This window comes from Fusarium musae, chromosome 8 (assembly GCF_019915245.1).
Source record: "Fusarium musae strain F31 chromosome 8, whole genome shotgun sequence".
NCBI lineage: Eukaryota > Fungi > Ascomycota > Sordariomycetes > Hypocreales > Nectriaceae > Fusarium > Fusarium musae.
Genome location: NC_058394.1, coordinates 397,578 through 425,466, shown reverse-complemented (window position 1 = coordinate 425,466; position 27,889 = coordinate 397,578). Strand labels below are relative to the sequence as shown.

The following is a 27,889-nucleotide window of genomic DNA, read 5'->3' as shown; positions in this document are numbered from 1 at the left end:
TGTTCTGCTTTCTACGGAGTACCTTACCTTAGCTTTTGCTTCTCCTTCGCGTCAGCTCCAACTTATCCTACTCCCAACAGCACAGCCTTATTAATCCCACACTTCGCGATCTTTCAGTGCACGGAACAATCTCCCAATACTAGCCTCACGAGTCTGCCGCGCTTGCGTTTCCTGATCAGCGTCTACTTCATCTTCTTCTGACCAACCATTAATTTCGACAAGCTCCCGCCTTTGACCTCCCACCTGATCTTGATCGCAAGCAAGGCAAGCCACCTTGGCAAAGCCAACCAGCGGCCCTATGCATCGCGGCCGTTTTACCGACCGTGAGCTTCAAGAAGCGCTGTCACCTTTCTCCTCTGGAGTGACCGACACTGAGTCCTCATCTCACTGGAGCAGCAGCAGTCTCAAGTTGCTTGGCCGGCGGCGAATACGCATAAAGCAATCGACAAGTCAAAATTCTGTTTTTGTGCGCACAATCCCACTGCGACCAAACATCTCATACACAGCATTTGTTGCCCATCAATCACAGAGGAACATTAGGGACATTCTGGGACTTCTTCTTGTCGTTATCGTGGGCCATTTTCATGAGTGACCGTGTGTCGCGCGTAGTTGTTCAAGATATTCTTTTTTATCGTAGAAATGGCGTGTGCGTGAGTGTGAATATTGTTGTGAAGGGATTACTCTCGCCAGCTACGAATAATGCTAGTCGATATCAAGGTGGGTGAGGCAGAGCCGGTTGCTCCACCTCTGGACTGTATCACAGTGAATCGTTTGACTGCAGCTGGTTATCAAGCCCAAGATGACTTTGACACTTGGGTTAGCAGATTTGCAGGACCAAATTTGGAGGAGTTTCGGGATTGAATGTCAGCGCAAATATGGCAATGTTCCAGAGCATGAGCCGGCTTCTGGAGTTTATCACTCTTTAGTTTGAGGTAAGACTGAGGTCAACTTCTGAGATAGGACAATGACTTTAGGAAAGACTGCCAGGATCTGATTCAATTAGTTCTGATACAGCGTGAGAGGCACCCAGTATGGGATTGAGTCTATTCTCAAGACTTATGGCTGTGCTAGACAGGCTTGCGATGGTATGAAGGGCGAAGCTTGGGAGGCACCAGTGACCAGATTAGTTTCCATTACATGTTGAACACCAAAGCACGTTGTCTCCTGATATATCCCACACTCTGGGGTTTCAATCTGGATTGAGATAGAGAATGATAAAAGCGCAATTAGTCAGACTTTGTGGTAGCCATTCCATCCGTTTATGAATCTCCATACACCCCAGACATTCATATCTCAAAACGTGACACGCCGAGATCATTGTCAGGCAACCTTTCCCATCGGAATCTTCTCCTTCAGCTCCATCATCTTCAACATGTCGTCGCTACCCAAGAGGGCCTCTTCATCGTACTCAATCTTCCATTCGACTTCGTCTTTGCCGGCCGTTCGACTGCGAGGGTGTAGCTTCGCTGTAAAGATAAGGTCAGACTGGGACTCAACAACCACAGGCTCTTCAGAACGAGTTGTAACATCAGACTCACCTTGGATGTGAACAGCACGGTCAGGGTTCTTTGTCTTTGACCATGACATCCAGCGGCTTGGACTTGGCTTCGCTGTCCTTATCCTCCGACGTGTTGCTGGTAAACCACACCATGCCTTAGAAGTCGTTGGCACCGGGAATAATTATTCCATCCACGATCTGATCGTCTTTCTTTATTGAACGCGTGATTTCCGCGAGCTGCATCGATCAAGACGTGTCATCATATCGGAATAACACGGCGGTGAGACCGGCGAAAGTGGACACAACCAACTGATTTCTCCCCAGCTGGCCAACGTACTGGTTCATGTGTTGTACAGCGCATCGCTCGATCATGCCATTGCCCATTGGGATGACTAGCCCAACCCTCGGGGGGTGTTTGAAGGCGTTGTGTGGCAATACGTGCAAAGGGGTACCAGAGATGTTCTTGTCATCATGGACCTGCTTCTGCTTGTCGTTGTCGTTGGCCATTTCGATATATGACCGTATACTCATCGCGCGTCCTATAGATGTCGTGTTGTGGTGGAGAGAGACTGTGAGCGGAAGTGTGAGAGTTGTTGTGAAGAGTTCCACAGGTGAGCCGCGGCGCGCCACAGGCAGGTACCTCAGTGAATGCAGAAAGGTGGGGCAAAAGTGGTTTTGTCCAAGGGCCGTCTATAACACATGAACCACACAATATGAACTAGGTACTTTCCATTTGAAAAGACTAACGTAATGCTTGGCTATCGGGTACTCGAGAATCATAAACTCAGTAGTGGCTGAGGGGAAACCTCAAACTATTTATTGGAGTTACTGGTGGGTGATGAGCGTGATGCAGCATTACTTTCAACTTCAGTTGCCAGTCATTCAGGAACAGATGTGAGGCCTTGAATTATTTATCTGCATACAACCATGCTGCAGTTACATTCATGTACCAAGTCTACTCCATCCACTTTCAATCCTCCTCACTCAGACCCTCCATGTTGAGCTGGTCTCTAAAGCCACAAACCTCAGTGTGCTTGGCGTGCAAAAGCGAAACGCCGTCAGAAACAACCCTGACGTTACCGTTGCGAGACAGAAGCGAGTCATGAAGATGGCGATACAGTGACAGCGATGCTCCATCGTAAACCCGGTGGAGCCAGTCCGTCATACCACCCCAGAACCTCAGCAGCTCGACCCGATCATAGACCTTTTCTCCGTACCCTTTATTAAATCCTAAAGTAAGGACCACGCCAGGCTTGTCGTCGTTGCTGTCCACCATTATAATCTCTGCCTTGAGACGACAACTTCGCGGGAGTAGGGACGACTTGATTTCCGCACAGTCTAGAAGGTCTGGGCCGCTGATGCGGGTGTCGAATGAAACGTGTGGCGGGACCTTCATCCGGAAAGGGCCGATGATAGGGCGTGTAAAGAAGAGACTGTTGCCACCAGCAAGTTTCCAGAACCACAGTCGCTGCTGGTATTCAGACAAGTCTGGCGGCATGGCAGTCGAAAGTTTTTCAGCGTTGATTTCGTGTGAAACAGTTGAAGGTGGCTGAGAGACTGGGGCAACAGCGTCATTTGAAGAGGCACCGAGAGCTGGCTTCAAAGCAGGCAAAGGAATTTGCGGGACAGACGAAGTGGCATTGGAGCGAGCGGCTTTCGGGCTGATATCGGATAACAAAGACTCTCTTTTGGCCTGCTTGCGCTTGCGCCTCGTAAAGCCTTCCAGATACTCGGTGTACTCGTGTGATGAAGGGTGGCTGTCTTGCATCATTTCAGACGTCATTTTGAATGGCCATTGCGGTATGTTGAACTGAGATTTGCCTGCCATCTTCGACTTGATTTCGTCAACTAAGATGCAGTTAGTCATGTCAAAACCACAGCCTGAAATTCGAATCAACTCACAGAACGTTTCCCACACCTCATGATCCACCAGAAAGTCGAATACTGGAGCTTGAAACTTCTTTACGCGTTTGAAGTGGTACGAGCGGCATATTGTCTCGCTCGCAACTTTCCATTTCCTGTCAAGAGTGTTCGCTAGACTTGGGTATATATACTCAAGATATGCTCGCACATGAGGGCGGCGCGAAGCCGTGGACGAGACATTGACTGGCTCAGCCACATGGAATCTGCCTTGACTTTTACCTATAGGACAGAAGTCCAGGTAATCGTCAGACATGATTGTTGCGCGCTCTTCTCCGAGGATGGTGTGTGGTGATTGAAGTCTGAGGTTGTGAAGAGGGGGAGTTCAGAATCAGAAGAGAGCGCGGAACAAAAACAAGATCCGGCATGGGAGTAGGTTAGTCCGTGCAGCTTCGGGTGTGGTGGTACCAAGAACTACACAGCTGGGCCGGTGCACTGCCATTCACTGCGGACTGATTTCGTGTAACACACTGCAAGATCACTGCCATCACCCGTCTTATCTTTCTCTTCTCAAACATACCTTGGCGCACATCTCACTACGGCACACCCAGCGATCACGATGGCAAAGAAGAAGTCACACAAAAGCTTCAAGTCCCTTTCAACTAGAAGCGATTCCCACTCGGCGAAACCCCCCTCCAAAACTCAGAAAAACAAACCTATTGAAGAATCGACCGTCGGGCGAGATACGAACGAGATGGAGGGCATTGAGGGACCTCCTGCGAAGAGACGAGCGTTGGGCACCGGCAAACTGAACGCTAGATCCTTTGAATATCGCGACCTGCAAGACCGGACACGACGAAAGGCGGAATGTCCTTCCAATCCCGGGAAGAAGGGCCAATCTATGTGTATTCGCGGAAAAGTACAAGACCGAGACGTGGCACCTAATTGTGGTGGCTTTCGCCATCGTTTTCAAGTTCGAATCCGGGACCTCTCCCCTGTCGAAGATGACCCCGAGTCAAAGGACGATGATCCGCATTCTTCTCAGAACGACAACCACTTAGTGACTGTGAAGACAAAAGCAACCTGGATGAGCCAGGAGGAAGCCAACGCTGCTGTCTTTTGTCTTGGACCTCTTGATGCGGTCCGTTAGCTGAGCCCATTTTAGTAAGATGCCCGGTGCATTTATTGACATCAGCCCAGAGGAACTTGAAAGGCTGAGCGATGAGGAAGCGAAGCAGGAGAGCGAGGATTGATATGATGGTGAGGCGTCTGACCATCACTCAGTATTGTCGAGTTGCCATCATCGAGACTGAAAGAGTCGCTCTCCTTGGACTTGAGCATCTGTGGGCTGTGGGATATTACGACAACATCAAGAATATACAATCATTATCGCTCTCTAAAATAATTGTTTGCAATGTGTGCGCTTTGATGTGAGACAGAATGTCCCTAAGGTCAACGCCGGTTACCTCTGATGCGAAAGTCCAAACCCAATCGTGAAGCATTATCGTGTTCCAGTCTGATACACATTTTATATCTGAGTAAACACCAGACAGCGAGTGTGTCTCTTCAACAAGTTGTGGGCTAGAAGTGTTATTTACAGTTGAGATTTGTGGCTGTGAGCTTATTCCAGCAGAGAGAACCTAGCATGTCTGTTAAATGCCCCACGATCGTGGAGGTTGCCTCGTTCGCCCGCTCCATAAGTTCCATCTTGTCACTGTGGTGCATAATATCCAAGTAAAGGCGGGAGGCAGCCCGACCCGTAGATTTGTAGGCCTCAGAGAATTTCTCGTGCAGGGATTCGCAAGCCTGGTTGTGCTTCGTGAAGCACGCCTCGAGGTTATCCTGCTGAGACATGCTGGAAAGAAGATGGATAGCTGGCGAGTGTTGGAGGCTACGGCGCCGTGTTCTTTGGGTTCTTTTCAAGATGTGTAAGAATAAATGACGGCTTTTGGTCGTCAAGCTGTGGCCTGTACTCAAGTGACACAAGCTCCACTTTAGCAGATGTGAATACGAGCAAACAGCTTCTTTCACCAACGCCACAGGTGGCTAAGGGCAGAATCCGACGGCCAACAGTCCCACCTCTTCACAAGGCAAAAGACTGTCACAGGTGCCCAAAATAATGGGCTCGCATAGTGTGGGGTTCAACGCCAGCGTTGACAGCAGTGTGTGTCTGGGTTGTTTTTAACACCAGACCAGCCAATCAGGGACCAGAGCAAAAGCACTGCGGCAGACATCTCTACACAATCTCGTCAACGAAATTTCACGATGCTGAGTTCTTCGCGAGGGGAAGGTAGTGAGTGAAAGGTTTAATGAACGCTAAGTCTAAAAGCTGGCTCAACCAATGATGTACAAATGTGAAAGCGGCACAGACGCTAACTATTCTGGTCTCCATCTAGTCATCGTCTTCATCCCCGGACTCATCCCCAGAGTCACTATCAACATCATTGCCACCCCCGACTGCACCTCCCGTTCCAGCTCCCTCGTCACCGCTATCCTCATCATCACTGCCGCCGTCCAAAAACGCATTGGGTACCGTCGCCACAGCGCTTCCAGAGTCACCCACGGGGTCCAGCGCCTTGGCTGCGACGGCATCAAAGCCAGCTGTCTTGGCTTGCGCCAACCGAGCAGTGAAAGGTCCAAAGCCCCTCTCATGGAAACCAAGGAATGCACCAGGGTTTGAAGGGTCTCCTCTCGGAGGCCTCTCAGACAACGCCCAGCCCATCACTGCGTTTCCAACAGCAGCTTCTGGGCCGAGACCTAATGTGCTGTCGAGGCAGTTCTCACAGAGGAATGTGTACAACAACGACGTCTCGTTGACTGAGACACCATCTGGTATCGGTCTGACTTTGAAGTTTCCCTTGACCTCCGCAGGGTTATCTTCGTCGATCGCTTGTCGAAACGAAGCCATGACTCCTCCTTTTCCATCAGGCCATGCAGCGAGGATGAAGTTACCCTCCATATCCCCCGTCAAGCCAGCGGCACCCCATCCCTCGCCGTTCGCCAGGGGAAACTGTAGTTGTCCGATGAACGAGCCGGCAGTTCCGTTCGCAGTTGCAGCGTCCGGTAAAGCGAGGGCGAATGCGAAAGATGTTCGGGCACCGAAGAAGCGCTCCATTGTGAGACCTGTGACTTGGTCGACGAAGGGTTCTGAGACTTGGTCTGTTGATGATGTAGGCTCATCGTCGGCTAAAGCGAGTGCGGGAAGGAGGAGGCTTGTGGCGAGGATTCGATGAGGGTTGATGTGTCTTTGACGTGTTGTTCGTCGGGTGTGGATGTTTCGGAGAAGAGGCATTTTGGGGGATGTGTTCGGACTGGGTATCAAGGACTGAAGTTTGAAAGAATATAGATGATATGCTTGTATGAAGACTGGATGCAAAATGATGGAGATGCAAAATGATAGACGGAAAGTCCATACTTATACTGTCTCCCCCGATGAAGCCAAGAAATACATAAATAACCTCAAACCCCCCAAACCTCGAGAGGGAACCAAAAGCCAGGCCTCTCCCATCCACCTCACTTCTAATTCCAGCACGCGACTGTTTCGCGTCCCCATCTGGACTCAAGAAACGCTCGCTTAAACAGTAAAGAACCCATCTCGTCTGAAGCTCTTCTGTTTCCAGCACACAGCTCCGTCTTATCGCCACTGAAACGGTTCTGTTTCTACTATTAATAGGAACCGTTTGAAGCTTAGAAGTATGGTTGCAATTAATTGCGGCGTGATTGGCTCGAAAATTAATGGCGAAACGGTTTGAAACGTTGATTCAGTCCGTTTGTCGGTTGACGGCGTCGCTTAGTGAGGATGAAACGTTTTGAGCCAGAGGTTTGGGTTTCGAGCGTCCCCGCAATGATCTTGGCAGAATGCCGACAACCGTTCTTTGAATAGCATTTCTAATTGAATTTTCACGCCCTCTATGACCTCTTTCTTTTGGGAAATGAAAGAGGTCGTGCAAGATGGTGTGCATTTTGGGTGACAGTTGTTAAGCTTGCTCGCTGGTCAGAGACAGTCTTAATGCGCTATGGGTATCGGCTTTTGTCGAAGGGTGCAGGCCTAAAGAACCAATCTACCCGCCTTGACCCTTGAAGTGGTCTCTTCACTTTTGGTCTCGCGGCATCTTCAACATCTTTCATTCGCAGCCTTCACGCTCAATGAACTTATCAGTCTGGTACCCGGTGGTGGCCCGAAATAAGAGACATGCCAGACACTTCAGGTCCCAATTCCTTGAACAAGACGCTGGAGTATCAGGCCTATGATGGGTTGTCTCATCTCTCATTCCCAGACATCGTGTTAGGGTCAGCTCGCAGTTTCTATTCCGCTGGCTCATTAATTTACCCTACTTAACCGATGGTAGCAAACACTGAAGGTACCATGAACGAGACAATCGGTATGTCCATTTGCGCCTCCTTCAATCATTTACTCCCCTCCAACACTTCAAATGCATCTTCCCACCTTCCCATCTCATACTCCTGTTGTTTGCTTGGGTGGCCAGTGTTCTTGACGGTTCTCCTTGTACATTGACTCTCACTGACAGCATCGACAAAAGGGCCGATCGAAGAGACCGGATATGTGACCTAAATCACCGAAACTATCAGTCGTGTCTTCGAGAAGCATTCAGTCAACTTACCAATCGTTACCAGCTCAAGAGTCATCCGTCTGTCTATCGTCCACGACCACCTCATACTCGAAGGACCGAAGCCGCTGGTCGCGGCAGAATCTTGCTGCAGCTTCATAAGCAAGCAAAAGCAACTTCAAGGCTTCGTCACTCCCTTCGATAAGAACGATCTGTTGAGAGCCATCCGTCAAGTCACGTAAACTGACCTTCTGTTGATGGCTCGGCAGGCCGTAACAAGTTTGCAGAGCTAGACTTTGGAAATTCCCTTGCCCATCGATGGCGCCGACAAGGCGGAGCGACTGGCCGACTACCAAGAAGGGTCCGGGGAGGCCTTGGTGATATAATGTTGGTTCTTGGTCGTCTGCAGGGGTAAGTTGGGTCTGTTCATCCCCAAGGGCACTTTCGGTCTCGTCGTTACTCATTTTGTGGGTTTTGTCGTGTGGTTGTGGCGGATGGTTGAGATGAGAACAAGATGAACAAAAAGGTGCGAAGATAAAAAGATGCGCGACTTTAAGTATTTCTTGAAATACTTGCTGGCCATGCGGCTCAGCCTTTGGTAACTTGCACCAGTCTTGGAATGAATCGATATTGTCTGATTCACTGGCGCTTCAATTGATCCATTTCAATGACCGGACAGTACCTTAGGGCTCTGCGTGCGCTGAAGAACTAAGCTAAACAACAAAGACAGTGCGCCACAGTCTCCACATTTCGACAGTGAAGGAACAGTGCCTGAAGCCGTCACCAAAGGCTGATAGTGAAGTGTCCATGAGCTGTATATATTGTGAAAGAAGCATAGTGGCGTGGATTCTTCAATAGATCATTAACCAGGTCCATGAGCATGTCCGTATCACGAATTCACAATGCACCCACGAGAGATCCAAGATTTAAGTTTGTCGCGTGTCTGCTGTGTAAGATGATTGGTGGAAAATGACAGGCCCCCCCCCCCCCCCCCTGTCCTGTTCTGTTGGTTCACTGGGAGTGTCCACTGCTGTCAAAAACACGGCTTGGTGCTGTGAATTTGAAACTTGGGATGGAGATCATAGACCAGTCCTGATAAAAAAACGAAATTGTATATTTCTACAGCGTTGTTTATTTCATGATTCAAGCATTCAACTTCCCTTTGCTATCAAGTAACTCGCTATTCCGGCATATGTATTATATTATCGAGAACAAACACTCATTTGACCGTTATCCCAACGCACAGTATGTGCTGTTTCGTTCTGGAAACAGCAATGAACCTAGAAATGCCAGTTTCATTATGAACCCATCATCAACGATGCTCGCATTTCTGATACGGGAAACAGCCCAATATTCTTACACCAGGATATCTTGCCAGTACCTAAATCTTGTGCAAAACCAAAAAGGTCATCTAGTGAGCGCTTGATCGTCTGACTTACCCTGCAAGACATGACATCAATGCGCGTGCAAATGGCCCCCACTTCTGGCGATTTTACGCTTGGGAGCCTTAGGATGCGACCAAATTGAGGGTCTGTCTTGAGGTAACACGGGCAATTTCTTCAGAATATCACTGTGGGCACAGTATTTTGCCCTCAGTTTTAGGGCTCGATCTCGCTGCAAACCCACGCTTTCTTCTGCAAACCGTGTTCCCATCGAACTTCTCTCAAAGACAACTGGTACCCATCATCCAAGCAAGGTCCAAGATCTCTTTCAACCACGCAAGGTCGAGCTGGGACTTCTCATCTCTTTCCTTACTCGATTTGACCTTCTACCGTACTTCCCTGGAACCTCATCCATTCGGAGCCTCCTCATCCTAGGTTCTCTCTGCCGGAATAAGCTCTGACCCACAAGTCTCAACTGCAAATCTCATCCTTCAAAGCACTGTGACCATGGAGAGTAAAAGCCATCAGTATGAACATCAGCAGACTCATTTATCATGTTGCGATAGTTTGCTAACATATCTCTGCCCAGCCTGAGAACCGTGTCGCGAACGATCAACTTAACCAAGTGACTCCTGTCGGTCGTACTGTACCCTCTCACGGTAAGTGTATATCGACACTTCAACCGCAAACTCAAACTGGCATTCGGCAGAAACCCCGACACCGTCGCAAAGTTTCTTGATGAAGCCAACATTTTCTGGAGCCCTGCTGTTCCTTCTTTCAGTAGTAAGACTGCTTCGCCCCAAGGTAGAAAAGACTTGGACTGATGAGATGAAGGAAACTACCTCACTTCTACCGATGTGAGAATGCGCCTCCCTCGGTACCAACCGCTCATGCCGCCCGTAGTCATGTCTCCTACTCAGGACGGGAGACTCTTGATGGCGTATCTACAAGAACAGCCTGCAGAGCGAGATGGAAGATATTAAGGCACAGTACCAGTCGGGTGGCCAGCGCGTCTCCCAAAGACAGTCAAAGTGGCTTTGAGGCTTTCTGTTCTTGCGTAAACTTATCTTGGTTGTGGCATTTGCCTTGATCATGTTCGTCGCTTTTGTTGCTATCACCATTGCCTTCGCTTCATACATCGCTCCATCACTGTTGAAGCTTAACGACATGATGGGCATTCAGAATTCTGAAGTCAAGGTCCATGGCATTGCTGTGTGAGACCCAAACAGCGTCTGGGACCCTCACGGAGGATCAGCCAGTCTACTCGCCAGTGCCTCTGGGGCGACCCTCTCCTTGGTCCTCAAGGTCGTCTCCGCGCGGGTGGAGCTCGCTGAAGACATTGAAGGCATTTTCTTATTCGGCCTCCTCTAGTAGACGAATGCAACTGATTGGGGCTATTTGGTCAACAAGGCGCTGATTCCCGATTATCTTCGTCTTGCGTGTCTGATGTTGGTGAGGATTGGTGGAAGTTGTGGGCGAGATGTGTTATTTACAGTTGAGAGTTGTGCACGAGAACTTGAAACAGCAGAGAGAACTTTGTGGAAATTGACATGGTTGCCCCTAATCGGCTTGTGAACTCAGTGAGATATCTACTGTTCAAGGAGTTTATGGCATATCGGCACGGCCCAGAATTGAATGTCAGAACCCGGAACAGAACGTCACAAAGAGTAAAGAGAAAGCGGCTTGAACAAGCTTTATTTGACCACATACTTTAGAGTTTCCGCAGTGACTATCGCGTAGCTGGGGTACAACAGAATTCTATCCCTAACGAATATACCACATTGCAACCACGTAATGCCAAGTAAACACATTGCCCAACTTTAGTTCTCCTCATCCTCATTCTCGTCCAGAGGGAACTTCCAGAGACACTCCTCAGGCATCTCCTCGGGGCCACAGCGAGGGGGCATGTCGATGAGCTCGGTGTTACCACGGTTCAAACCACGGTCCAAACAACTGGTGTGGAGAGTGCACTGGGCGATGACCCGCAGACTGTTGCTGATGTCGATCAAGGTTGAGAGGGTGTTGGTGGCAACGGCACGCTCGTGCTCGGCGCGATGGTCCTTCATAGTGTAGGCATCAGATCTGTTCGAGTGCGATGCGATAGCACGACGGGCCTTCTTCCGAAGGCGGATGGTCTTTGGGTTGGATTCGTAAGCTTCCTTGGTGACGCGGCGATTACCTTTGATGTGCTTGATGAAGCGTTCGAGTAGGCTTCCCATGCGTAGAGTACCCTGTTGTTTCGTTAACACTAGAGTTACGATGATGATCATGGGCCAAACAAACGCCGTCGCAACCCACGTAGCTCTCATCCATGTCATCTCCTTGGTAGCCATCGCAGAATTCGCAAAGAAACTCCTCTCTGTTGACTGCTCCAAAGTTAGCGCAAGCATGACAGGTAAGAAGTGTAAGCAACTTACAGCCGTCCTCGTCGATACAGATCTTTGGGATCTTCTTCAAGTTTGCCTCACTAGGAAACCAGTCCATGGCTCTTCTAAGACATGGCTCACAACTGTAGAGGCCGGGGCGCCTGAGGTGGTCAGTGACAATACAAAGCTGGAGATGAGATCTAGGAATAGGGACTCACATGGTGTCGGCGGCGATGGAGATAAAGCGAAGGAATAAACAGGCGATCTATGAAAAAGGTTAGCAGCTATCCGATATTGTATCGCGCGCTGTGATTCGGCCAAGGGAAGAGGCTGATGGAGGTACTGACATTGTTGTTGAGGTTTGAACTGGAGTTGGAGGAGAAGCAACACAAGAGAGCATGAAGCATTGCCTGAAGGACTTCTGCATGGTCCGTGCGGTGCTCAACGATCTTCAGAAATACGCTTGGGTAAACATAAACAAAAGCAGAGCAGAGTCGGCAGTGCCCTGGAGTGCGTCTTGTGTTACTTGAGCTGCCCACCACAACGCTTCTTCTCGCAACCTGCAAGCCCACTCCTTGCTCACTCTGTTACCAAAGGCTCAAGTTTAAGCGAAAGTTCTCAAGAAGACGATCATTAGTCCACTGTCTCTCAGAAACTGTATGTCATTGAGCTTCACTCAAATTCACAAGTCTTTTACTGACCAGGCATCTTGACGGTTCAGGGCTGACGACACCAGAATCACTCTTGGTACCTGCGCTTTCGACTTTCCCTTACCGCCACGATGGAAGCCCGGCGTCTTGGAGAAAATATCCGGGACAAACTTGATATATCTCGAAACTGCGGACAAATCCGCCGAAAGCTTCAACTGCAACGCCCACCTGGCCTCATCCTCTTGGACAGCCCGATTGCCTATGACACCCATGGCTTGGATTGCCTCTTCACGTTGATTCACCATATTTACAGCCAACTTATTGACGTCTATTTCGACAAAAATGATCACAAAGATGCTGAGCAGAAGAACCCTATTCTTGCGCTTGCCTGGCTCGATATAAACTTCGAGGCTAAGGACGAATGGGCAGCATGTAAGCAAGGCCTCTTGGAGGGCTTCAGCCCTTACCACGCTCAAGACCCGGTTATCAGCTTTGAAGGTCTCGCCAACTCTCAGTTGATGAAAGATACCTTCTGGAATCACGAAATGCATAAGTTGTACAGGGCGTATCTGGTCAAGCCTGACAACGGGCGTTGGGGTCACGCGGATCTGGGTCCGAACTCTGATGCCGTCAAAGTCGACATGAGCGAGATTCTGGTTGACCGCAACAAGGCTCCATGGTGGTCATTCAAGCAGCATATGCGATCTAATTTCCAACTCATCAAAACAGACAACACCACAGAGTTGAAGATGTGCGCTGCACCTGGCATCATCTGCGTACACTACAAGACGAATAAGAACTTGACACCTTTGCCGTTCTCAGATCTCAAGAACACCCTCATCCCCATCGCCGAAGTCAAGGTATCCGAGCCCATTCTAGACAACGGAGATTGTCTTTACACGTTGATTGCGGCAGTGTCGCTGAAAGACAACGGAATCCGTACATACAGCTTCCTCGGCCCGCATATTCTGGCAACCCCTGGCCATGACGCTTCAGAGAAGAAATGGAGTCTGGAAGATAAGGTGGATGGCGACTATATGCTTTTCTATCGTCGCGCGGATGACGCGGTGCCAGACTTTTGGACCACAGAAGTTGTTGTCCCCCCACTTGAAAGCCCATATCTGGCGATTGTCAATGATGCCCTGCAGCGTGATATCAATCAGAGAAGGGAAGCCAAGAGGCTTCAGAGGGAGAAGGAGGGGAGAGACCAGGAGCATGACAACTGATGTCTGCCGAGGAGAACAGAAATCAAATGCCGTATTGTGTTTGGGTAGTTGTAGAGGTTGTGTCTACAAATGCCGCTCAATTGAAGATATGAACTTGACATCATTGATGTTAACCGCGCAAGTAATGATAATATCATGCAAAACTCACGTTCTCAGTGACTCTCACAAAGACGAAGCATGGACACCAAGCTCTTTATCACTTTCAATGATCCTAACCACCCGTTCACTCCTTTCAGTAATATAGGTCCCGGCGTTTGGCAATTCGCTGGTGGTACGGACATACAGCAGACTATTCCTGCCTTGCATCAGTATATATACCAACAGTTTGATAGATACTCGCAGGGGTAGCGGTTCCGGTAGATGCACGCTAGCGTGGTACAGCGGTATGCTGTACTGGTCTGCGTTGATATTTGGCCGAAACTGGCTACCCCGACTTTTTAGTGATGTAAACCATGAGATCCTACGTTCGAAATCTCGTTGCCCTGCTAAGTATATTGTTTTTCATTTATTCAATTGAACTGATGTAGGGGTAGGAAGACATATCACTTTGGATTGCTTGTAAGGAATGGCTTAAAAGATATTTGTTACTGCATGCGTGCGACATGTATTCAAATGGCTATAAATTCCATATCCTTTCTCTTCCACTATCACTCTTTCGAAGACACATCCCGAAGCCCTTGCTGTAACTCTTGTCGAATTCTCGCAACTCTACCACGGTCCGCTGGAAGTCACCCAGAGGACAGTCTGAATACTTGTTGGAGAAGTTTTGTGCAGTTGATGTGCTGGGAATCAAGGTGACACAGCCCTCTAAGTGGTCAGTCGGTGGTAAATAGCATCCTCGGAGGGGCATGCGAAGTCAGAAGATAATGATATCATCCATGCGCTTGTCCTCGCGATGATCTCTTTCCCTAGATACTCCTGGCTGGCCTCCTTTAAACTCTTTTCTCGGATCACGGATGAGGGAGTCTCTAGAGGTTGATGAAACTTCTGGAGTTTGAGATACGCTGCCCAAATCAACTGGTCTGAAGATTTACCAAGATTCACTAAGCTTACCTAAATATTTCCATACTTTGGGATAACTTACCTAAATTTCTTCATCTCTTAGGATAATTGTCCTAAACTTCCGTATCTCACTTAAGGTACGGAGGTTGATTGTTGTGGTGGGAGGGGGGTGGGCCGGAATACCTCCGGCTGAATTCCACTTCTGCTGCAGCTTGCCTACGGGTAGCTTGCTCCAGCGACGTCACAGGGCATTTCTGTACCACCAGACGCGTAGAGCTCGCTTTCTTTGCTTGCCTGGCACCTTTTCCAGAGATCCAATTTTCACTTCTCATCCCTTCATCACACCATGTCTAGCTCACCTCGCATATCCCCCTTCATCACAGTCTCGTACATCCTCCTCACTTGCTCCCTCATCTTCATTTACACCGTCGATCCATTTTACTTCCACATCTCAACTTTCTCATTCACCCTCACCGTCTTCTTCCGTCAGGTCCTGGCCATCGTCTTCGCCGTCTACAATGAACGAGCTTCTGGCGCTTCTCATCGACCTGCCCCCCGAGGCTCGTCTGCGGAGGGTCGGGTATCCCACTGAAGCCGACCTCACCGACGCCTCTGCCTACCCATCATGCCTTGTCCCCGAAGCTATCACGCACGAGTTTGTCACCGAAGCCCATTTCGCATTGCTCTTCAAGATTTGCAACCTCAAGTGTGATGAGAACCCGATCTGTATCTTTTCGCCTGTTCGTGGCCTTCGCGCTCAGACTCACGATCAGATCTGGGGCCATACCTTCAGTATTGAGCTTTGCCGCCTCATGACTCACCCAGTCTTCGAAATGGAGGGTACCAACAACCTTACTCTGATCCTCCAGTATGCCGTCATCTGCCGTACTGATGACCGACGCCCTTGGAAGATGCCCCCGATCCCTGATGGCGTCGAACCACTCAAGCAACTCCGCGGCGTCATGCAGTCCTGCACAGGACCTTTGTCCACTCCTATCTCCGAAATCTTCGCAAGTCACTGCACCAACGAAGCCCCTCCACGCTGCGTCAAGGCTCATGACTTGAGCCCCAACGACCCCCTCTATCAGGAACAGCGGGGCGGACTCACGGACTACCTTCTCGACCCGAGACATCTGATCTTTGTGATGCTACAGCTTGCCAAGGTCGTCCAAGACTCCCCGACGGAAGTTCCTTACACTACGAAAGAGCGCGGCTTCGATGTCTACAGTGTGACCACGCTTGATCTCCAGAACATCCGCAAGGCCATTGACGCTATGGAACTTCACTGTGGTGAGGGTAGCGAGGGGAGTTCGTTTGAACTTCCTGTAGATCTCCTCTTCTCCCGCTATGTGGCCAAAGGTCAACTTGAGGACGTTGCTCCTCATGACGCGGATGGACTGTCAGATCTGATCGTGGCAGGATCTATGAAGAGAGAGCGGGAGATCTTCGACACTACTCTCGGTCGCCATCGGCAGTGAATCATGGATGTGTTGGGTGTACTCGACGAGTATCTCTACTTGGAGTTTAGCGCCAGATTTAATGGCTCGTTCATCCCTCCTCATAACCTCGAAAAGCCACAGCTAATTTTGCATCAAGGCTTACCCTTGTCATATGGCGTCGTCTAATGTCTCATAGCAAAGGTTTGGGTAAATGGTGTTGCGTAACCTGTTGGAGTTAATGTTCTGGTAGCCTGGAGTCCTTTGTAGCTTGTACCATGATGACCAAGTCAACCATTTGTAATGGACAATCGCAGATAAAAGCCATCACTAGTACACAATAAATCTCACAAAGCTATTTATGCATACTTGTTTCCTATTACGTGAGCTTTAAGCCTTTCCGCGATCTATGTACATTGGAGCGTGCTATCATCGTTGTTTGCAGTATGAATGTAAAGCAATCAACGTTCAATGAGAGACTGTTCTTCTTAAGTCACTGAAAAGCTCTCGCGACCAACCTTTAGTGTCCCGAGATTGGTGGTGTTCTTCCTCGGAAGACGGCGAAGGGATAGATATCGAACTTTGTGCGTACTCAGCGATTTTCTGCTGCTCAATTGATCGCAACGCTTCTAACATTTCATCACCCGAGGACCTCTTGGATATCACCCAGCGTCTTCGGTCATCTGTTCGAAGGATGATAGCATATTGGATGACAGTAATAAAGTGGTCCAAGTTGCCCCGGAAGACAGAATGTGTCAAAATTTTTGCAAGCATCCGGGCTGAGGTTGACCACCAAGGAGACTCATTCTGGTACGAGAATGGAACTAGGTTCTCTCTGCCGGAATAAGCTCTCAGCCACAAGCCTCAACTGCAAATAACACTTCTACGAGAATGGAACATCGGAAGCAAGACCGTTACCAGGCGAGAAGATCGAGACGGGAGAACATCCATAGACTTGGGAACAGACTATAAACAGCTGAAGATGTCCATCGTAGATGCTGAAGTGTCCTTCTCTGATGTTTTTTGCCATGTTATCGATATATGGTTTCCAGTCAGAAGTCTGGTACGCCGCAGTTTGGCGGTCAGGTGGTATGTCGTTTCCAATTATGCCTTTCACTGTTCGTGCGTGATCAATGGTTGATAGCTAACATACGGCCCTTTGCGAAGAATAAGGCCCGGCTCATATTGTTGACTGATGGAGGCGAAGCCGTAGGATGATCCTTGGGTGTTTAGGCGCTTTGCGCGATGGTCTTGTGGGGTAAGAGATGATGGTGAGTCGTTTGAATCTCTCTTTCTCTTGTCCATGATCTTTCAGAGTGCTGCATTAAAGTGTTACAAGTGCAAAGAAAGATTCCTATAAAATGAAGGCCGGAATGGTTGTATGACTGGACGAAGTCGGACAAGAGTTTGTTTGTTGGTGAAGGAGAGAATCTATCGTCATTCGTGTGTGAGGCGCGTGATGTGAGCCATCAGCTGTAGGGACTATCAACTCAAAATAACGTTCTTATAAAGTCAGTTCAGGCAGTATACCAGCTACCCAACATAATTGCCCAAAATGGGCTTTGCAAGCCTATCTAATGATAATCACGTCTGATGTATAAAGAGAACTCTAAATAAATTCACCAAAGGATAAAAGGGATGCCTTAAATCAAGGTCGGGGAATATTGAGTCACAAGGTGGCGAAGATCAGCCATAACAAAGTAATTTCAACACAATGTTCGTCAGTGAGACTCCCACGACACAGAAGGTTTTGCCTACCTTGAGATTTGATGCTGGCGTAAGGTTAGGGTTTTAAAAGAGGCTTCACGCCGACACCAATAAACACATACGGATCCTGCTTTTTGGCTGAAAAGTCAGATGTCCTGATGACTAAGTGGCGTTTGGCGGGAAAGCGAGATTCGATGCAATTGTTGGCAGGTCCAAGATCGCTACCTACCACGGAAAATCCACGGCGGATTTGGTAGGTAAGGGAAGTCGGGGCTGGAATTTCCTTGTGTCACCTCAACTCCTTCCCACTTCCACACACAGCTCACTTGAGCCCACAAGGCGAGTCTCGTCTCTCTCGAATCTCAACCCAACACAATCAATTGCTATCACAATCAATCGCTACCACAATCAGTCGCTACCACAATCAGTCGCTATCACAATCAGTCGCTATCACAATCAGCTCCAAGAAGCGCTTTACTCTCAATCATGGCACAACCGACCATGGAGCAAGCTATGCTTATGTCTGTCCTCGGATATGAAGTTGAGACAGAGAATCCCCTTCGCCGCGGCGTGAACCGATCTCCCAGCTATTTCGAAACACTGGGCCAGTACCGCAACTTGCCCATCATGCGGTCAGAGAATTTCACCAAGTTCCTCAGACTTTACAAAGAAGATCAGGTAACTACAACTACAAACACCCTCCCTCTATTACGATTCGTGACTAATCAAGTGCAGGTGGTAGTCCTTGCCCCTGAGAAAGGCTCTGGAGACACGGCACAGCTCGCGAAGCGAATCCTGTACCTCGAACTTGACAGAGGCCTGCAGGTTGTCTGCACTCAGCCTAGCTCTGTCGCAGCCAAAGAGCTGGGTGAGCGCGTCTCAGCAGAGCTTGAAGTTACGTTCGGTGAACAGGTTGGTGTCCAGTATCGGAAGTACAACAAGACCAGCGAACAGACTCGATTGAAGTTCGTGACTGAGGGCTTGCTTCTCCAGCTAATCGGGAACAATACTGCCATGGCCGGCTATGTGGGTGTCGAGTATGCCACCTCCGAGTGTTCCAATAGCTAACTCATCTTTCCAGTCATCCGTCATCCTCGATTTGTACGAGCCAACAATAAACGTCGATCCTCTTCTTGCTCTACTCAAAAAAGCCCTCCCTCTCCATCCCGACCTCACAGTCATCATTATATCAACAGCCGAGTTCCAAAAGTTCGCTACTTACTTCAACGTTCCGCAAGCCCTCGGGCTCGGAGGGACTCCATTCCCGGTTGAATTCCAGTACATAAACGAAGTTAAATCTGACTACTTCGAGGAGGCTTTTCGTCAAGTGAAAGAAATCCATAAGAACGCTGGCCCAGGTGATATCCTTGTCTTCCTGGCATCTAACCTCCAAGTTAACCGTGCGGTCGCGAAGCTGCGTGGCGCTATACCAGATATGGAGACTTTCCCATGGCATGCGAGTCTGTCTGAGGCAGAAAAGAAGAAAGCCCTTGGTTCTGGTGAGAAGCGCAGGTGTGTTATTACTACCAACATCGCCGAGAGTAGTGTCGCTGTCGTTGGCATTGTCTATGTCGTTGGTAAGTCAATAGATATCCTCACTAGTGTTGAGAAGCTAATCTTTTCTGTGGACACTGGTGTCGAGATGCAGTCAGTCTTCACTCCTTGCGTTGGAATCGGGACCATCCAAGCTGCGCTAATCTCCAAGCCATCCGCCGACCAGAGAGCTGCATGCGCCGGACAAAGTCAGCCAGGGCAATGTTTCCGCCTATACAAAATGGAGACATATTCTAAGAGCTTTCCCGAGGTCTCGCCTCCCAATATCCTAAAAGACTGCTTCATAGCGGCCATGTTAGCTTTGAAGAGTGCCGGGATTCACTCTGTCGGTACTTTCGACTTGCTCGATCCTGCGAATCAGGAAGTCTATCTCCGTGGGCTAAAGGACGTCAGCGCAATGTAAGCATTCGGACATCACATATCTTCCTCCTCTTCTAAGCACCACACGCAGGAATCTCATCGATGAAGTCGGAACCGTCACTCCAGCTGGCAAGGCCGCCGCTACGTTTCCCATCGATCTCCCCTGGTACAACGCATTCGATGAGGCCATCAAGCTAGGCTGCCTGTCTGAACTCATCGACATCGCTACTCTCGCGAGCGTGAAGAACACCATCTTCCTGAGACCACATGACACACAACATGCAGCCGGTTCGCTACACCGTCAATTCATGGCTCCCTTGTCGGATCACATGACGGAGCTCAACACTCTGTACGCCTATTTACACACAAAGCGCAGCATGTCGACTGAGCAGCTAGCTACCTGGTGCAATGAAACGTTCCTGAGTTCTGAGGCACTAGAAGAGGCGTTGGGTCTACGAGAGGGTTTGATCCGATGGTGCAAAGCAAAACTTGGCGTCTCTGAGATCTCAGGTCTTACCCCGCATGACGAAGACTACCACGTCAAGATCCGCAAAGCCATCGCCAAAGGGTTCTTTCACCACGCTGCGATCAGGGACGCCTCTGATCAAGCCTCTGATCAACCTGGCCGGTATCGAACAATGAAGTACTCTCCTGTTTGGATTCATCCCAATAGCGCTCTTCGTGACAGCGATTAGGAGTGGGTTGTGTATCACAAGATTGAGCCTACTGGCTTCCAGTACATGGATCGGTGTACTGTTGTTGAACTTGGTTGGCTTTTGGTAAGTTTCGTCTTCTGGGTTTGGATATCAGTTAACAAGCTTTTTGGAAGGAAAACGATCATTTCTACCCCGTCCCTCCGACCAAAGACGACAGCGGGAACATTTGATTGAAGCCACGCGACGCAATCCTTGATGCGATATGATCGTCCGTACCACACAGGATCGGTGGGGGAATTCTGCTTTAAGATTCAGGCTTATCTCGTACTCTTTCTTGCAGTTCTTAGGCATCACTGCCAATACAATGAAACATGGATAGATTCGGGGAGCGGAGAAGGAAGCCGACTTGGTATGGAGTTATTCTTTCAGAAGAGGATGTGATGGGGCAAATTGGTTTAATCATAGTTTTACTGAGCGATTAAGCGGGCATTATGCTGCATAGATAAAATTATTCTCTCCATAATGTTTTATGCTTCTTCAACAGGGCAGACTAGCTGCTCGCGTCTTTGTGATGCCCTCTTGCCACTGCATCGCCTTCTTTATTCCACCCAGATCCTCTCCCTCATATAAATTCAAAACCTCTTCTTCATCCTCACTCAGCACATTACGTCCGAGGTAGCAGGGTACCGCTCTTTCTTGCAGGACACACCAAGTTCGGATTACTCCTGGTGCAGCGTCGGATTGTCACCCTCCTTGGGCATCGGAACAAACAGCCAAGAGACGCTCGTAGCGACCAAGAGTGCACAAAGAACAGGCTGAAGAATTGAGACTCCGGCGCTGGCGGCGATGAGACCAGTGATTATGGGGAACAGACAGCCTCCAAGCTGCGCGAATACAAAGACGAATGCCAAAGCTGTTGATTGGACACGAGGATTGAACAGTTTGGAGCCGACGGAAATACCCTGCTCTGATTAGTTGCGCACTTTGGATAGAGTGTTGACTTACGGTGGCGAAGTATGGGCCCATGAAGAAGCCGAGTAGACTGATGGCGATGGAAGCGGCGATGATGTTGGGAACCCTGGAAGTGTCAGCTTGTTCTTCCACGTCTCGAAGCACAACTCACAGCCAAAATAAAACTTGCAATCCGATACTGAGAATCGTGAAGGCAAATATCATCGGACGAACTCCAAACCGATGTGTAGGTTCCGCAAGAAACAGTCTCCCAAGTAGAGATCCTCCACTGAAGCCAGCCGGTACAAAACCCATCTGATTGATGTCCCCGTTGCGAACCTCGACCAAGTATTCGACGACCCATCCACTAGCTGTAAGTGTTGCGCCGAGGAAGAAGAAGAAGAAGAGACTAATAAGCCAGACGTTTTTGTTCTTCAACGTCTCCTTCATCAATGAGAATGCATCGTCGTTTCTTGACGCGGGAGATTCATCAGCTTCCAGAGTACGTTCAGTCGGCGCTTGCTTCCTCTTCAACCTCAGAGTATCCCAAAATGCATAGACCACGAACGCGACGTTCAGAACACCAATGCCGAGCGGGAACGTGTAGAAAAGGTACCATCTCGACACACTCCCCGCAGAAGCAACACCCGTCGCCACAAAAGGTCCAACAAGACATCCAGCCATGTACATCGCATGAATAAATGCCAACCAGCGATGAGACCCCCTCACTCCAGAAACATACGTATTCCCATGTGTATCCTGATACGCCTGCCCTAGACTCGCAAGCCAGAACGTGATAGTGAACAGCGGAAAGGGGGGTTTCCATGACCGGAGCGCGTGGGCGATGACTTGTAGAACAGCGCCGAGCGTGAGCATTGAGCCGAGATCGAAGAATTGGCAGAGATGTGTGTTGGAGAAGGCGCCGAAGAACCAGCCCATAAAGTTGGCGCCGTAACTACCATCGTTAGTAAGGGTTGGGTTGGGTTGGATTGGATTGGGGAAGGGTGCTTACACTGATGAGACGATTGCGGTAGTGACGTTGTAATCTCGGATTATATGGGGGACTAAGGCACCGATACTTCCGTCGTTAACGCCAGCGACGAAGAAACTGAATCCAGCGCTGAAGATCTTGAGGAGTTGGCTGGTGCTCGGTTTCGATGAACGCGGGGGTTCATTGTCTTGGAGTACATCCCGCGTCGGGCTGGGTGAGCGGCGAAGCTCAAAGGTCTCTGACCTCGCATCAGTCTGCGTAACAGTCGCCATTATTAAAACCGTGACGATTGAAAGTTGAAGGTGGGAAGTGAGTGATGTTTATATTCGAGTGTCTGGGGAAGTTGGCACAGCCCTGTTGGCGCTTCTACCACTTTTGGATTGAAGTATGTAGATCTAAGCTTAGGTTGGTTAAGCGTGCTTGCGGTATCTCCTTATCTGGTAGTAAGACTGTGAGAGATCAGCCGCGAAGACGGGCCGGGATGGCTAAATATCGGGCGAGGGGCGGTGGTCGGGTAACTGTAGGGAAATGGCGAATAATTTACCCTTATGACGCAGAGATAGATTGAGAGAAATGAGACTGATCAGTTTGCTTGTATTTCTAAGATGGCTCTATTTATCTATTGGCGGTCGCGAGATTTTCAAGTTGGTCTCTTTCCTCGCTGTCGTTACAATCGTCATGAACAAGGCGATCTGCAGTGGACATGATCCAGTGTCAATCTCATCACGCTCGTGCTATCTGTCCTATTCTGAAAGGAAAATGAAATAAGTAAATGAAGACATCTGATACAAAACATTTCACTTTATGTTTAGCTCATTCAGTTCATGTTTGCGTCTGTTTATGAGTCTCTTCTCAATTGAACCTGGTCATCTCCTGAAGCCATCACTCACCCTATAGCAAAGCTTGTCTCGACTAGTGGTGTCCTGGTGTCCCGGATCTACCCTAGTCATACGCTAGAGTCCCCTGTCTTCCTACTGATCCATCAAGAAAAATTATTTAAAGTTCTGTCAAGATGGAAGAATTTTAATCAGATTTCATGCCTACTGCAGACATCATATCATATAGGCTGACAAATCTACTTGAGCGTTGCAGGGTAAGTCAGGGGCAAACCAATCATGAGATTCTGGCGAAAATGACGTAGCGAAAGCCCAAGTCACGTCTTTCTATCCGCGTCTTGAGCGATTTGGCAGAATTGACAACAACAATTGCTGCTGATGCGGAGACCATTCCACGACAAGGCGATGAAAATTGAGCAGGACGACATTCTGATTGGTGGCTGGTGCATCGGAATTTAGTCTTTTCCGCCCTCCCCCTGTAATGGTCCCCACTGAATGCCACGTCAAAGGCTACTACTTTGTCGGTGAGTGAGTGAGTCTGCTTGCTACCCGACCCGACTCCAGATCTCTAAATCTGGGGAGTCCCCTTTCCACCTAGACGAAAATAACAATCAGTCGCTTCCGATGCAATTACTGCGTGGCGATCGTGGAGACACCAGCAGCACTTCTTCCAGGAGCTATGGAGGCTTCGGAGCCTCAGAGCCCCGGCTCTTCGAGTTCAGCGAGCGGGGTCGCTCCGTGGCGCCCAGGTGCATCGAGATGAGCAAGCAGCACCCGGAGGAGTTCCTCAACTATCTCCAGCAGGCCTGGAAGAGGGACAAGATCTACGCCAAGGAGAACCCAGACTCCATGTTCGACATCAAGGCCATCCGCGTGCTGTGCCAGGATGGCAAGTTTAGGCCGCTGGGCAACTCGTATATCCCGCTGCCCAAGCTGCACTACCTCCGGAATCGATATATGCTGGAAGGAGAGCCCTTCCCGTTTCTCAGACTTGAGCCGCCGATACGGTCCGAGGGCGGGTTTGGGCAGTGGAGGTGTCTGAGGGCGTTTGCCAAGTATCATGATGATCTAGATTTCTTTCTCGAGATGTTGGTGCGGATACGACGAACGAAGGCGTCGACGGTTGAATTTCCTCGTCGCATTTTGGAACTCTACCTTCGGATACAAGCAGAGTGTGAAGACTCCAAAGATCCTGCGGCGAGTCAACAAAAAGTCAGGTATGTGCACTCATCAAATTCATGATGACATGCTCACGGGACCAGGAACACGTTTGAGAAAGAGCAGCTAGTCTACGTCCATCCAATATGGAGACCGCTCAGCGAATGCTTGTTGGAAGATACATGCGAGATATCCAGCACACTGTCAAAGTCACCCGTCTTTCCCGTGCCGTCAGATTGGGACGCCAGCAAGTCAGAGCTCGTGTCATTACGAGAGTTTTACACACAGACGCTACGGCTTCAGAATGCGAGCTACAAAACAATCGTCGATGTCTTGGAGAAGCGCGACTTTGATGCGGAGCTCGACCCTGCGGATCTTTGGTTGACGGATGAGTTGTATCGGGCACTGGATAAGATGAGACTGGATCTCTCACCGGACGATGCCGCTGATCTCAAGTGAGTAACTTCAACTCATGAAATCTCACTGCTAATATCACCAGACTTGCGTTTGCTGAAAAAGCCATCATCGCCATCGCACCGGGTGAATCCGTGACATGGCTCAACGGCGCCGACTGCACATGGTCACCGAAACTCGAGAGCCCCGAAATCAACGATCTGAGCAAACACTACCCCGAACTCCACGACTTCTTCGTCAACTTTCTCGACGTGAAACAGAACGACTCCGGTCTCATCTTCGACACCCTCATGAACGTCTCATCACTGAGTCCCGATTGTTCGCGCGACAACACAGCTAGAGGTCTCCTCGTCGCCGTGAGTCAACGGATACCAGAGTTTGGTCACATCTTTGACAAAGAGCGGTTTTCGAGGAGTAACGTCTTTCCTGTTTCGACGGCGGATGGTGTTTTGTTGTGTGCTTCGACGATGGAGTTTTCTGTTGCGGATCGACAGAATTTGAAGGAGGCTTTCACGGGGAAACTGAACCTGTTGGATTTTGATCCCAAGACTGTTTGGATGCTTGACAACTTGCTCGTCTGGGCTGGTCTTGATTCACGGTACCTTTCAAAACACGTTGAAGACCAAGGCCCAGCGGATGAGAACTTTAAATCAATCGAACTCCCTTACGAGCTCTCCTCAAAAGCCGACCAACTCCTCCGGTACGTCCCCCCTCCCAACCTCTCTTTTCACCACTGACTTTTCTAGCATCGCCGTTCACTTCAAAAGCCCCCGAACATCCACCCCAAAAGCAACATCCTGGCTCCGCGAAACCCTCGAACACTCCGAAGTCCGCCTCGCGTCGGGCTTCCAATCACAGCTCATCTACCGCTCCGGCAGCGCCTTCATAACGGCCGCCAACCCCATGGGCGGCCTCGACATCAAAGACACAGTCGGCTTCACCGTGTACGCCGACGACGAGAATTGGGAAATCCTGAAACAGACAGTGCTCCCCCGTCGGCTGCTCGAGTGGATCATGACGGACCCCGAGACGAACATCGTAGGTTCTGTGCCTGAACAGGCTGTCAGCCTAGTACGAAGTATTTTGAACATACCCGTTGGTCGTGAACATGTCATCCCCAAGATTCTGGATGCAGAGGGGATTGTGGATTTGGAATTGTTGGAGGCGTCGCCGTACTGGCGTGTAAATAGGTAAGTTTTTCACATTGAGTGAAGTTTGATGGGAGGCTGATGAGTTAGTGAACGTGTACCAGACACAACCATAACCACAAAATCCGACAAACTACGACCCGCCAAGACCCTCGACGACGAAGACGACGACGAACCCTCACCGGCCTACACGCAGGGAGAATCCTACCACGCAAGGGAAGGCCTAGCCGACAGCAAGACGACCTATGCTGCACCAGGAATGACGACGACATACGGTGAACAAACAGGCAAGATCAACGGAATGACGACCAAAGCGGGCGATTTAACAAAGGACACGAAACAAGACGCACTGCGCGATAGACTCCCGATATCGAAACGAGGTTTAGAAAGAAGGCACTCTGAGAAGTCTGCTTGGGAGGAGGAGTTTGTGGCGAATGAAGCGACGCTGATTGATTTCTCGGGGGAAGATGTATACGGGATAGATTGATAGATTTTTATGTGATATGAGATAAGATAACAGGACAATTGAATATTGGGAACTGGGCATTGAGTTTGTGTTCATACCATGTGTGTTGTTCGTTTGACTTGGACGTACTGAGCCAGGCCGAGAGGCAGAGAATGGTGTCTGAGACGGAGACTTGGGACCTGTCCAAGTTGTTTGGTAAGTCAAGAGCAAGGTAAGGGTGAAGACGCGCTGGCTTTGTGAGTGCCCCGGGAGAGGAAAGAAAACTCAGGACCTTGATCCTAGACGATAAAGAACTTAGGCAAATAAGCATAAGTTTAGGATGAGTTTGGTATAGATGTAGGACACCCTACTCTAAGGTCTGGTGTGTTCTTGCTCCCTGAGGCTGCCCTCTTTCAACTCTTTCCTGCCCCACCTTCCCAATTGCATCCTCACTCCCGCATCTCCACCTCTTACCTCTATCTTCCCCATCAAATCGCACAACAAGCGGTGCAAAAGGAGGTATGTCGCTTGACTCAGCTCCGTGACTCTGGAGACTTACTTACAAACTCATTCCCACAGGCTATCGACCATGCTTGGATCGTTTCTATCGAGTTGTCCCGATGCCGCGGACGAATTCCAAGGCGATATGGACCGTCGCTTCCAGAAGAGCCCGGAATACCAGAGCCCCGTCATGCAGAGAGCCATCTTCACGCTGAAGGAAAACTTTGTCAAAGTGACAAAGAATATGAGCGCCCTTCTCGCGAACAACCTCGCAAGATTCATTTTGTACGAGATGAGTGATCTGAGGTCAAGCACTGTGGCGCACATCAGCCTCTGTTCAGTCTACAAATCCGTGTCGAGTGAATCACGGGGAACCAACAGAATCAACTACCCATCTTGGTTCTTCCTTGCCTGCGTCCACGGGCCTGATCACAAGGCACTTCGCCCCTACCGAGACTAGTTGTCCTCGTCTTGGGGTGTCAAGTTCCCCGCTGATCAGGTCATCTACCCGACCAACAAGAGCGTGGAGGAGCAGGAAATTCTTTTCATCGCAGAGTCTGTCCCTGCTACCAACGATGAGTCCAGAGTCAAAGCCGAAATCAAGTCTGAGACCAAGAACAACAGCTCTAACGAGCTTGTAAGTATTCAATGTTGATGAAACAGAAGAGCAAAAGCTGACCGAACACAGGCCCACGCTCTATCAACCGAGGCTCCGGCTCTCACTCGCACTCCTAAAGGCTCGAACATGGAGAAGAGACTGGCCGATATAGAGAAGCAGCTTCTTAGCATGAGGAAAGAACAGAAAAGGAAGTTTGAATCACTGGAAGCGAAGTTGGACTCCATTTACGAGATGAACAAGTCGCGCAAGGCCGAAAAGGAGAAGACCGAGTTGGACAGTGAGGAAGCCGAGACCGACCTCGCATCCTATGAAATGGTGGCTCACGACGTCAAGGCCAGTGATGGTGCTGTCAAGCATGAAGTCATTGAACTGGAATAAATGAACGGAATGGATGAGGGTGGATCTTTAATTGAGCTATCGAGTGGTCAACAGTCTATGTTCACTGAACCATTCAGATGTCCAGACTTGACATGTTCAGCTACAGGTGATATCAAGTATCCAACCTTACAAAAGTGCCAATACCCAATTTATCCACTCCCTCAGACATCTACTCCCCGGTGA

At 49.5% G+C, this 27,889-nt stretch overlaps 10 protein-coding genes across 10 annotated transcripts; 6 read left to right on the top strand and 4 right to left on the bottom strand.

Moving 5' to 3' along the window:
* Positions 1–2,468: 2,468 nt before the first annotated feature.
* Positions 2,469–3,674, bottom strand: J7337_010359 (uncharacterized protein; the record flags this gene model as incomplete). The annotated part of the gene is made up of 2 exons (XM_044827944.1): positions 2,469–3,346; positions 3,641–3,674. 2 exons carry the CDS (start codon positions 3,672–3,674, stop codon positions 2,469–2,471), a joined length of 912 nt encoding a protein of 303 aa, XP_044676498.1.
* A 303-nt stretch (positions 3,675–3,977) lies between these two features.
* On the top strand, positions 3,978–4,611 carry J7337_010358 (uncharacterized protein; the record flags this gene model as incomplete). Its single annotated transcript, XM_044827943.1, has 2 exons — positions 3,978–4,499; positions 4,528–4,611. The coding sequence occupies 2 exons, from the start codon at positions 3,978–3,980 to the stop codon at positions 4,609–4,611; spliced, it is 606 nt and encodes a 201-aa protein (XP_044676497.1).
* A 1,139-nt stretch (positions 4,612–5,750) lies between these two features.
* On the bottom strand, positions 5,751–6,650 carry J7337_010357 (uncharacterized protein; the record flags this gene model as incomplete). The annotated part of the gene is made up of 1 exon (XM_044827942.1): positions 5,751–6,650. The coding sequence occupies one exon, from the start codon at positions 6,648–6,650 to the stop codon at positions 5,751–5,753; it is 900 nt and encodes a 299-aa protein (XP_044676496.1).
* Positions 6,651–11,128: 4,478 nt separating this feature from the next.
* Positions 11,129–11,792, bottom strand: J7337_010356 (uncharacterized protein; the record flags this gene model as incomplete). Its single annotated transcript, XM_044827941.1, has 3 exons — positions 11,129–11,539; positions 11,592–11,674; positions 11,726–11,792. 3 exons carry the CDS (start codon positions 11,790–11,792, stop codon positions 11,129–11,131), a joined length of 561 nt encoding a protein of 186 aa, XP_044676495.1.
* Positions 11,793–12,455: 663 nt separating this feature from the next.
* On the top strand, positions 12,456–13,550 carry J7337_010355 (uncharacterized protein; the record flags this gene model as incomplete). The annotated part of the gene is made up of 1 exon (XM_044827940.1): positions 12,456–13,550. The coding sequence occupies one exon, from the start codon at positions 12,456–12,458 to the stop codon at positions 13,548–13,550; it is 1,095 nt and encodes a 364-aa protein (XP_044676494.1).
* A 1,520-nt stretch (positions 13,551–15,070) lies between these two features.
* J7337_010354 (uncharacterized protein) lies at positions 15,071–16,030 on the top strand (the record flags this gene model as incomplete). The annotated part of the gene is made up of 1 exon (XM_044827939.1): positions 15,071–16,030. One exon carries the CDS (start codon positions 15,071–15,073, stop codon positions 16,028–16,030), a length of 960 nt encoding a protein of 319 aa, XP_044676493.1.
* Positions 16,031–18,181: 2,151 nt separating this feature from the next.
* J7337_010353 (uncharacterized protein) lies at positions 18,182–20,304 on the top strand (the record flags this gene model as incomplete). The annotated part of the gene is made up of 4 exons (XM_044827938.1): positions 18,182–18,373; positions 18,431–18,721; positions 18,777–19,648; positions 19,701–20,304. The coding sequence occupies 4 exons, from the start codon at positions 18,182–18,184 to the stop codon at positions 20,302–20,304; spliced, it is 1,959 nt and encodes a 652-aa protein (XP_044676492.1).
* Positions 20,305–20,984: 680 nt separating this feature from the next.
* On the bottom strand, positions 20,985–22,479 carry J7337_010352 (uncharacterized protein; the record flags this gene model as incomplete). The annotated part of the gene is made up of 4 exons (XM_044827937.1): positions 20,985–21,227; positions 21,271–21,343; positions 21,458–22,171; positions 22,229–22,479. The coding sequence occupies 4 exons, from the start codon at positions 22,477–22,479 to the stop codon at positions 20,985–20,987; spliced, it is 1,281 nt and encodes a 426-aa protein (XP_044676491.1).
* Positions 22,480–23,667: 1,188 nt separating this feature from the next.
* J7337_010351 (uncharacterized protein) lies at positions 23,668–26,250 on the top strand (the record flags this gene model as incomplete). The annotated part of the gene is made up of 5 exons (XM_044827936.1): positions 23,668–24,260; positions 24,306–24,656; positions 24,701–25,315; positions 25,362–25,805; positions 25,854–26,250. The coding sequence occupies 5 exons, from the start codon at positions 23,668–23,670 to the stop codon at positions 26,248–26,250; spliced, it is 2,400 nt and encodes a 799-aa protein (XP_044676490.1).
* Positions 26,251–26,797: 547 nt separating this feature from the next.
* J7337_010350 (uncharacterized protein) lies at positions 26,798–27,706 on the top strand (the record flags this gene model as incomplete). Its single annotated transcript, XM_044827935.1, has 3 exons — positions 26,798–27,124; positions 27,170–27,346; positions 27,398–27,706. The coding sequence occupies 3 exons, from the start codon at positions 26,798–26,800 to the stop codon at positions 27,704–27,706; spliced, it is 813 nt and encodes a 270-aa protein (XP_044676489.1).
* Between the last annotated feature and the right edge of the window lie 183 nt (positions 27,707–27,889).